The 10,355-nt window shown below is 46.4% G+C and overlaps 1 protein-coding gene across 1 annotated transcript in view; it reads left to right on the plus strand.

Moving 5' to 3' along the window:
• LOC149314070 (dnaJ homolog subfamily B member 2-like) overlaps positions 1-6,567 on the plus strand; it is a 33,930-nt gene extending 27,363 nt beyond the window's left edge. The window contains exons 6-10 of the mRNA XM_089523370.1: positions 2,469-2,573; positions 3,268-3,370; positions 4,480-4,550; positions 5,008-5,019; positions 6,038-6,567. Of these exons, the coding sequence (XP_089379496.1) occupies positions 2,469-2,573; positions 3,268-3,370; positions 4,480-4,550; positions 5,008-5,019; positions 6,038-6,567 (821 nt within the window). The remainder of the gene's footprint in view (positions 1-2,468; positions 2,574-3,267; positions 3,371-4,479; positions 4,551-5,007; positions 5,020-6,037) is intronic.
• The last annotated feature ends 3,788 nt before the right edge of the window (positions 6,568-10,355 follow it).

Consider the following 10,355-nt stretch of genomic DNA (forward strand, 5'->3'; position numbering starts at 1 on the left):
GTTTTCCCCATTCTTTCCCCTTCCCGCTCCCATTCCCGCTCCCTGTTCCACTCTGGTTGCGTTTCCCAGGGCTTGTGTAATAAACTTATAAGACAGGGAAGGGCATCTGTGAAAGAACTGGACAATATCCTAAAGTGCAAAGATACAACTTTGCACACTACAGTGAGGATCATCCAAGTCATTGTATTCTCCATCACCATGTATGGATGTGAGAGCAGATAGAAAGCTGATAGAAAGAAAATCAACTCATTTGAGATGTGGTACTGGAGGAAAGTGTTGAAGATACTGTGGACAGCCAAGAAGACAAACAAATGGGTTCTAGAACAGACCAAATTTGAACTCTTCATGGAAACCAGGATGACTAGATGAAGGCTGTTGTACTTTGGCCACATCATGAAAAGGCATGATTGATTACAAAAGGCAAGGATAAGTAGAGTGCAGTAGAAAGAGAGGAAGACCAAATGGCTGACTTGATCAGGGAAGCTATGGGCTTGAGCCTGCAGGAACCTAAGCAAAGCAGTTGAGGACAGACGATCTGGGAGATGTATCGTTCACAGGGTTGCCATGAGTCCAGCTCAACTCAAGGGCAGTTAACAACAACAAACAGACAGTGCAGAGTTGTACAGCCATTGAAAGACTTCAGGAGATCTAGGATAGTATCAAGAAAGGCTGACATCTCAAAGATGAAGACAGGATGTGGCTGTTCTCTCATTTCTGTCCAGATTTACAAGGAGTGATCTGCTCCCATAATAAGAGGGGCCTTACTGTGAGACTAGGAAGAAGGTTACAGGCCTTCTTGGTCTAAGATATACTTAGGGGTCGTTCCCACTATGATAAGCTCTGAATACTGATTCGAGCTATATGCCCCAAGTTCCCACTGGAAATCAATCCTGATCCTCATTTGATCAATTCCAGTGGGAAAAATGCAGAGCAAACGCAAAAAGCACAGGGGTTTGGGTAGCTGTTATTTTGAGGTTCTTTTGTGAAGAATCAATTCTGACCTGTGTCCAGTAAGTGAGAACGCCAGATCAGAATCGATTCTTTCAGAGAGGAGGGACAAATGGCAGAGGGCTGTGTGTTTACCATTGCTCCGCAGAGATGTCACACACACACACCCAGTGCCGCCTTTTGGGGTCCTTTTTTGTTTAAATAAAATTAATCGCAAAATTGATAGATTGGCAAAGCAACTACTTGGTTTTATCGGGGGATGAGAGGGATGGTCTTGGATTGTTAATTTTAACTTTGTATGTTTTAAAAATTTTATATTTGTATTTTTATATTTTTACAATTTTAATTGTACAGTTTTAACTGGTGTGTTTTATGTATGTTAGCTGCCTTGGGTCCCACTTTGGAAGAAAGGTGGGATAAAAATAAAACAAACAAACAAGCAAATAAACTACTTGCAAAGGCGACTAGCTGCTAAGCCATTCTACCGATTTTGCAATTAATTTTGATTATTATTTTTTTAAAAAGTCTCCCCCATCCTCCTCCTCCCAGCTCCCTCCCCGGCCTCAGTGCTCCATTCTGCGGCCTTGCCTTGGCTCCTTTCCCGGTGTCTGTGCTCCCTCCCCCAACCTTGCCTCCGTCCTCCTCCTCCTTCTCTCCGCTCGGGGTTCCCCTCTGCTCTCCTCTCCACTCGGTGTTCCTTAGACCCCTCTGCAGGGCTCTTGTGGGCCCAGGCACCTGCACTGCGGGAGTGATGGAGAGAGGTGGTTGCGGGCACTGTCTCTGTTCTCTGGGGCACCTCCTCCGACCCATCGTGCCACCAATCTCCGGCCTGACGCCTGTGGAGTGACTCACCCGTTGGCATGCTGCTGCAGCCGGAGAGCACCCAGGGCCGAGAGGTCCTCCCAGAATAGCTGGCACCAGCGCTGAGAGGGGCCCAGCCAGCCCAGCAGAGACGGAGGAAGAGCTTCACACCTGCTCCCCACCTGAGCCCTGAGCGTGGTCCCCCTCTGTCTCCCCAAGCGGCGGTGCTTTTGGTGCTACCTGCCGAGGTGCTGCCAGCCTCCCTCCGCCAGCTCGAGCAGCTGATCCACACTGAGTGACAGGTTGTTGGGAAGGGAGCGTGGAGGCCGGGGGCAGGGCCAAGGCCAGGCCGGGGAGCAGGAGCCAACTAAATGGGGATGAGAATCATGCCAAAGAATAGTGATTCCAAAAGGTCCCAATTCATAGTGTGGACGAGGGACCTTTTGGAATCGATTGGCATAGCGGAGCGGAGCCGGATCGGGACTCAGGTTTTTCTGTGAGTAGGAATGAGCCCTTAATTTGAATTTCACCATCCCTTGTTGGGAGGTTTCATATTGCAGAGGACATTGTCCTGAAATATAGGTTAGCTGCAGACTGCTGGTGAAGTTCACTGTATTAAGCAACCACATTGAACTATTTTGTGAATTACAGTGTGTATTGTTTTCTGAATGGCAATCACTGGCAGAATCCAACCTAGCAATCTTTCCCTTGCTTTACAGATGAATTCTCCCCATTTACAGAACTACAAGGAGGAATGCCTCAGTGGAACACCCCAGGGGAAGGCATATACTCTTATTGCTCCTATAATTCTCCAGGCCAGACAGGTAAGAATAATGAGTTACCTATGGTGGCTTCCTGCCTCAAGTAGGTTCTAGCAGTTCCCGTCTTCACTCATAATGGTTATTGTGGGCCTTGCCAGATCTCGTCTTCTAAACTTCTTTAATCCAATATTCTATCTATGTTTTCTGCTTTATTTTCTTAAAGTTCTTTCTGTCAACTCTCCACTTTTCAAATGTTTGAGAATCCCATTTACTATTACCTCCAACTGCCCCAGTTTAGGAGGAACGGTCCCAATTAATCCTCTATTGTCCCACATTTTAAGCTGTGTTTAAAATTACCCAGTTTCTCTCTCCTCCCTGACATTATCCCTTCATCCTCAGCTTGCTTCAGTTACTTGAAACCGAGTTCAAAGTGCAAAAATTTGCACTTAATTGTGTCGAGAGGGGAGGGGAGGGGAGAGCTCAAGGCAGAATCTTGCCCTTCCCTGCAGGGTCTGGCAAAAGCTAACTTCTACAACCTCTCCTGGCTTGTGTGTTCTTCCTCATTGATAACCTTTGCTGTCTTTACCACACTATGAAGTGGCTTGACCATACATGTCCCAATTTTCATTTGTGAAATGTTGCAGGGTATGATGCACACTAATCATTTAGGAAGGCCTCTTTCACCTGTCTGGGCTTAGTGTGGTTTGCATTAATCACCCTCCTCAACAATGATATCATTATTACTGCTTTTCCTTAGATTTCTTCACTACTTTTGGCTCTGGTGCTGAACTGGGAATAGGCTTCCATTCCATCTCTACATCCACCAAGTACGTCAATGGCAAGCGGATAACCACAAGGAGGTGAGGTGACAAAGGAGGGTCTGGTGACAGGTGAGCCTGCCTATCCCATAAAAAGGTGAAAATAGTAAATTGGAATTTCTGCAAAAGCAGAAGGAACACACTAAAATGATGGTCATGAGAAGGAAAAGTGAAGATTGTAGGTTGATGAGGGAGAATGTGATCACAGCATTCATTTGTCCATTGCTGCACAGATAGATGGCTTGGCATTAAATTTCAACCTAGTATGTACCTCCAAATTCTTTTCTGCATTCTGTCCCTTATTAACCACCCTTACAAGCAGTACAAATAACAGAAGAAGAGAAAGCTCAAAGGCATTTTGAGCCTCCTGTGTCCTGAACTAGTTTTATAAATTCTGAGCATTTAACCTAAATGTACTTCCTTGCAAATTGGGACCATTATTTTTGGCCTGTTATCCCCCCAACCCCACCCCCACCACTTTCTTCTCATTTTCTTTTAAATATCTAAAAGCTGTCAGCTGGATAGACTCAATTTACAGAGCACTGGAAACCAAGGATTACCATTTGCTACGCAGTGTTCAATTTTGTTGAATGTCATGTTGTGCTTCCTACTCTTCTCAGTCTTATATTTCAACCTGCTTCCATTTTTATATTGCCTATAAACCTTCCCATTTACGTCACTGATGAATTTCTGATGAAGACTTTCAACCATAACAGTAACCAGCTCTGACACTGCAGAATACAGCTGGATAACTCAATTTCCGTCATTAAATAACTGATCTCAAAAGTGGACAACTTCAGAAGGTCTGGTCAACAGCCATTTTTTCTTCTTCTCAGGACCTATTGTGAGCTGTCTCAGCCCATGCAATGCATGAAAAATGATGCTGGAATAACACTTCTAATTTAGTTTTCTTTTTTAAAAAAAAGTTTCAGTGAGATTTTTAAGGGAATGGGTGGCCTGAGCTCTGTTTTATCACAAAACCACTGCGCCTGCCAGTTTTCAGCACCTTTGGCTGTTTGTGCAACCCCTGGATGGTCCTGGGGGCCAGTGCAGTTGCCCAGCCATGGTCTAGCAGAAGGGAATCAGGGGAAACACACCACGAATGCCTCTCACACTGTTCAGTTTCTCCTACATCTTGGCCTCTTTTGCAGGATTCTTGAGCATGGACAGGAGAGGGTAGAGATTGATGAGGATGGTGAGCTCAAAGTGGAAGAAGTGCAAGGTAAGAAACTGAATTTGAGGCATACTAAAAAAAGCACACACCGGGGGGGGGGGGGGGGGGAATGCCCAGTCCAGAAAGTGTCTTGATATAAACATAATGTGATTTGAATAGATAAAGAGCTGATGTAGAGTCCACTCTAGACTGGTTGAGCCTTGGAGGAAGGTAGGCATGCAAGGCAACCTTTCCTTTCATTTAGGGCCACATTCCCTCAGATGTAATCTCTTGGGAGCTCCATCTCAGCAAGGGTGGGGCTCAGAGCATCCCATATTCTCTCCAGCATTACCACCATCTCCACACTCTTACTGGCTGTTAAGAATCTCAAGCACCTTACGATCAACCCCTCCCTTGCGCAAGTACAGACATATATGCACACAATCCATCCATCCATGCATCCCCCATATACCCTGACATACCCACCACCCATCTATCTTCTATTTAACCCAGTCCATGTACACAGACATACATGCTGGTCATGGTAGTACAATAAGGAACAAGAAATTTGGTGGGTGTGCATCTGTTTGCCTGCATTTCCTGGGTTGCAGTACAGCTGCTTACCTTTCTGTGTTAGGTTGTCATTGAACCACACTAGCCATCAATAAAGCCATATGATGTGTTTCCACCACACCATGTTGGTTCAAAGCAGATACTCAGTGGGATCCAGGTTCTCTAATATTCATTTTGGTTGTAGGGTCCTCCTTATATCTGTATTATTGATGGTATCCCTGATCAGGGAACAGGGAGGCTCCCTATTCCATGTTACTCCCATTCCAGGTAGAAAGCAGTCAAGACGGATCTCTTCCGGCAGGCCTTTCCAACTTAGTTACCCTCCCCAGATATAGAGATATTGTCCCCTCATTTGTCTATTCTTCCCCGCCTATGTTTCTGCCTTTTTTTAAATGCTTTTAATGTTTTTAATGTTTTTTATACTATTATTGTTTAATTCTGTTTTAGTACTGGGTATGGGGGGGGGCGGTAGGTCTAGGGTTTGATTTTTAACTCTATTGTAATTGACGTATTTTATTGTTGTAACCCACCCGGATTCTTCATGATTGGGCGGGCTATAAATAAATCATAATCATTATTATTATTATTATTATTATTATTATTATTATTATAAACAACCCCACTCTCTTTCTCTAGTCCCCTTCACACAACAAGTAATGGTGCTGGGATTCCACTTTAATTGCCATGGCTACGATCTGTGGAATCAAGCAATTTGTAGTTTGGTCAGAGACACAAGCTCTCTGGCTGATCATTCTAAATATTCCTCCCTAAACGACAAATCCCATGTTTGTGTAAAGGTTTTGCTATACAGATTTGATTGTTGCCAGCTTTGCAATGCTGCACTGGGTCAAAACACAAGCTCCTCTGTGGTTGCAGTGGGGCTTGGTAACCATGGGGAGGAAAAGAAATGAGGAAGGATACTCATTTTGGCTGGTTTTCCCCTCCTCCTTTTTCTTGGGGGGGGGGGGGCTTGCTTCCTCCAGATCTCACCAACAACTTGAAGGCCAGGGTGGAGCACATCCAGCAGGAGCAACCTGAAATCCTGAGCTCTGAAACTGACATCTGGAATCTGCCACGGCCCCAGAGTGCTGGTTCCTCTTTTGCCTATCCTGAGAGTGAAGATAAGGAACTGCATCGGGCCATGGCCTACAGTCTATCTGAGATGGAGAATGTGGGGCAGCACCCAGTAGCCATCAATGGCTCCAAGAAGAGGCGAGGAAGCTCTCGGAAGACACGCAGAAAAACACCAGGAGCTGGCGAGGAGGCAGGCGTGTGTGCTCCCTTGCCCATCAGAACCCAGACTCCAGGCGCAGGAGATAACATGAAGGTGAAAGAGAAGGAAGGCAACCCACCACAAGGGCCGAAGGCAGAAGGTGGCCCAGGGCAGCCAAAGAGTCCACTTCTGCCTGGACCTGGGGAGAATGACTGTGCCCTCAGCGATGTGCGTTACATCTTTCCCGATATCATTCCTTCTCGTAGAGAGAGGGATTCGATCATGTGCACCATTCTCTAACTCCCACAATACAAGAGGAGGGAGACCCATCTCCAGTAAAGGTCACCGTCTGGCTGCTGGTGTCCATGATTGCATTATTTCTTGGGGAAGACCAGGCTCAAACTGCCAAGAGTCTGGTTTCATCTCTGGTATTGAGAGCTGCACAAACTGCCCAAGTTTTGTGACAGGACACCTGCACTTAATGAGTCCAGTGGGCTGGGATACCAAGAGCTTGGCTCTTCTGGGCACAGATATTTGGAGGCTTTCAAACTAGGAGAGAGCAGAAGAGTTGAAGCAGTAGTGGCTGCCTAATAGATGGGCCTGCCTTAGGCTTCTCCACTTCCCAGAGATACAAATAGAAGGAACCCTCTGTCTGAAACGAGAAATTTGTATCTGTTATGATTAGAAACACTGCTTAGAGAAGGGGTAGGGGAATGTGTAGCCCTCTAGATGTTGCTGAAGTGCAAGACTCAGCAGTCACAGCCAGCCTAGTAAATCATGAAGGATCAGGGGAGCTGCAATCCCAACGCGGCTTGGGTCCAGACTATTTGAGAGACCGTATCTCTCCATATGAACCTGCAAGAGCCCTAAGATCTGTAGGAGAAGGCTTTGAACTTTATCGCATAGGGCTCCAGGCAGGGACGAGAACTGTTTTGATCAGTTCTCAAAAATCGCCCCCTCTGAAATGGATGGGGAATGGAACAGAATGAGTGAGGGACTTTGCATGCAGTAAAATGCATCCCCCATTCATTCCACACTCGTTCCTGGCCCCTTCCATTCCGTTCTTGTCCCTGCCTGGAGCGTGTGGTGCAGTAAAGTTCTTTCTCTCGGTCACATCAAGATCACAGGTTCGCCTGGTGAGGACACAAGAGAGAGCCTTCTTAGTGGCTGCTCTTACCCTCTGGAATGCCCTTCTGTGGGAGGCTAGGCTGGCCTCCTCCCTGCTAGCCTTTCGCTGCCAAGTAAAAACCTTTTTATGCTGCCAGGCTTTCTGTACATAATGTATAGCAGGGTGGTTTTATGGAGCAGGTGAGTTTTTAGTCTGTTTTGACCATGAGTATATTTTATGTGATTTTATGTCATATTTTAAGTTTATGTGATTTTATGTATAAACATTTTAATTGTTTGAATTTTATAATAATTTTAAAGATTTTATCTGTGAGCCACCTTGGGTTCCTCCAGGGAGAAAGGTGGGATATAAATTAAATAGATAGATAGATAGATAGATAGATAGATAGATAGATAGATAATTAAATAAACAGTATCTGAAGGGCTGCTCACTCCTCCCCCTTCCTTACGTCTGTGAGAATAATAAGAGCTGGGAAAGTCCCAAAGCCCATCTAATTGAACTTCCAAAATAAAGATGGGTCATCTACGCAGCTTTCCTCTCCTAAATCAGGGCACCTGTTGTCAGTATATCACAGCAAGTGAGGTTGCTGGATGCTAATGAAGATAGGGCTCCTACATCTTTAATAGTGCAGAAATGGTAATTTCAACAAGAAAGGCTGTTCCTGCTGAAATTCCCTTTTATGTGACTCTTAAAAATGTGGAGAGCTGTCCTTTTATGTCTGTGGTCATTTAAGAAAATTGGGGGCCATTTCTCTCCACATATTGACAAAAAAAATAACCCACAAGTAGGATAAAGTCCGCTTCTGGCTTTGAAAAAAATTGTATTTTAAAATGTTAAATTATGCCAGTGAGTGCTGCATAATTAAAAGGTTGATTGCAGTTCATGGCAGTTTCCACCCCTTTGGCCAATTTTTTTAATGTAGGGGTGAAAGGGTCAAAGATGACAAAAACAGCCTTGGAGACATTTTGTCTGTCTCTGACTTGACAGTTCCAGATGAATTGCTGTGCAAGAGAGTCCAGCTGTATAAAATGAGGTAGGACTACAAGATTCTGATTCTAAAAGGGCTTATGTATAAAGATTGACGGTATAGTTTTAAAATAAGAGGCTATGGGCCTGAACAGACAGGCCAAAACAAAGCTGCTTCAGGTCACGTTGGAGGTATGCTGTTTAAATGACACATGCATCTTAAGAGGCTGCACCAAAGCTATGCTCCAATCCTTAGGATTGGTGCATGGCTTTGGCGTGGCTTCCAGCCTCTTAGAACACATGCATCATTTAAACAGCATACCTCCAAAGTGAACCAAAGCAGCTTTATTTTGGCCTGCCTGTTCGGGTCCTTAGTTATAAAAGCAAGAAGGAAATATTTAGCTTTAACTTTCACAAGGCTTAGCTTCTATCAGGGACGTAGCTAAGATTTTAGGAAGCGGGGGGAGGGGGGTGTCCAGACTAAGTGCCACCATTATAATGGGGCTTGGGTGCAGCGGCGCAGCAGCACACACCATTCATTTTTCTACTGGCAGGGGGAGGTCCGGACCCCAAGAACCCCTCCCCCCTTGGCTACGTCCCTGCTTCTATTATTACTGAATGTAATGGGGAATATCTGTCTAAGTCCACTGAGTCTTACATATAAAGCTCCCTCCTTCCGGCCCCCTGCTGTGTTGTTGCTGTTCTGCTGCTGCCGCTGCGAGCCTTGGACTTTTCCATCCAGCGCAACTGCACCAGCCAAGGGACCTCGCCGGCTATTCCATCCTAGCGCCCAGCGGACCAGCATTTGAGGGAAGCTGGGAACACCTGGAGGAAGGCGAGGAGGGTGTGTGTCCGTGGCAGGGGCACACTTAAAGCCGGTCCCCTGGTGTCCTCCTCGTCCCGCCTCCCAACTAAGGCTCCCTCCTTCCGGACCCCTGCTGTGTTGTTGCTGTTGTGCTGCTGCCGCTGCGAGCCTTGGACTTTTCCATCCAGCGCAACTGCGCCAGCCAAGGGACCTCGCTGGCTATTCCATCCTAGCGCCACAGCAGCGTACCTGCGCAGTTGTGTAGAAGGGGCTAGGGTAGGATATTGTTAGCTGTCCCACACCAGCGGAATGACCTGTATGTTAGTCATTCTCTGCTGCAGTGTTTTTGTGTTGTTGTGGGGAGTTTCATTGGACATGGGAGAGCTTGAAGAGGTGACTGGTGATTGCGGAGCACCTATTGGAGTAGTGTGGGGCAGATATAGCGGTAGGAGAGTGGAGTCATATCGGAAGGGAAGGCGAGATCGATGCATAATATCTATCTCTCCTTCCATCCACTCTCCTAACCAAAGAGATCTGAGGGTCAGTCCAACTGTACCACAAACCCTGTCCCTGCTCCTGTGCAATGCCAGGTCTGTAAAGAATAAGACCCACATTATATATGATCTTATTGATGAGAAGAGCTGTGACCTGGCTTGCATTGCTGAGACCTGGCTTGGGCCTGAGAGTGAAGCAGTACCAGCCGGGTACTCAGTTAAGGACCAGATCAGGTTAGGTGGGCAGGGGGGGGGGGTGTTGCCTTGATACATAAGAACACCCTTTCCTTAACCAGGAACCACGTCCGGAAAACTGGCTTTATTGAGTGTATCTACCTGACCCTGAAGGCCAGGGACAGTTTAGGGATTCTGTTGGTCTACCGACCACCCCGTGCGCTAACAGACTCCCTGACTGAGCTGACACAGCTGGTCTTGGAACTGGTATTGGAGTCCTCTAGGCTTTTGGTCCTGGGGGACCTCAACATCCCTTTCGAGGCCAGCCAAGGTCCAACTGGTGCAGCTCGGGAGTTCATGGCTACCATGACTGCCATGGGCCTATCCCAATTGGTATCAGGGCCCACGCACTCTGCTGGTAATACACTTGATGTTGTCTTTTGTATGGACGTGGAGACTCCGTGGGCAGAGGTGACTAATATCTCTGCCCTGTCATGGACGGACTATTTCCTGGTTGAGG

This window comes from Sceloporus occidentalis, unplaced genomic scaffold (assembly GCF_023333645.1).
Source record: "Sceloporus occidentalis isolate IW3139 unplaced genomic scaffold, rSceOcc1.0.p SCAF_4, whole genome shotgun sequence".
NCBI lineage: Eukaryota > Metazoa > Chordata > Lepidosauria > Squamata > Phrynosomatidae > Sceloporus > Sceloporus occidentalis.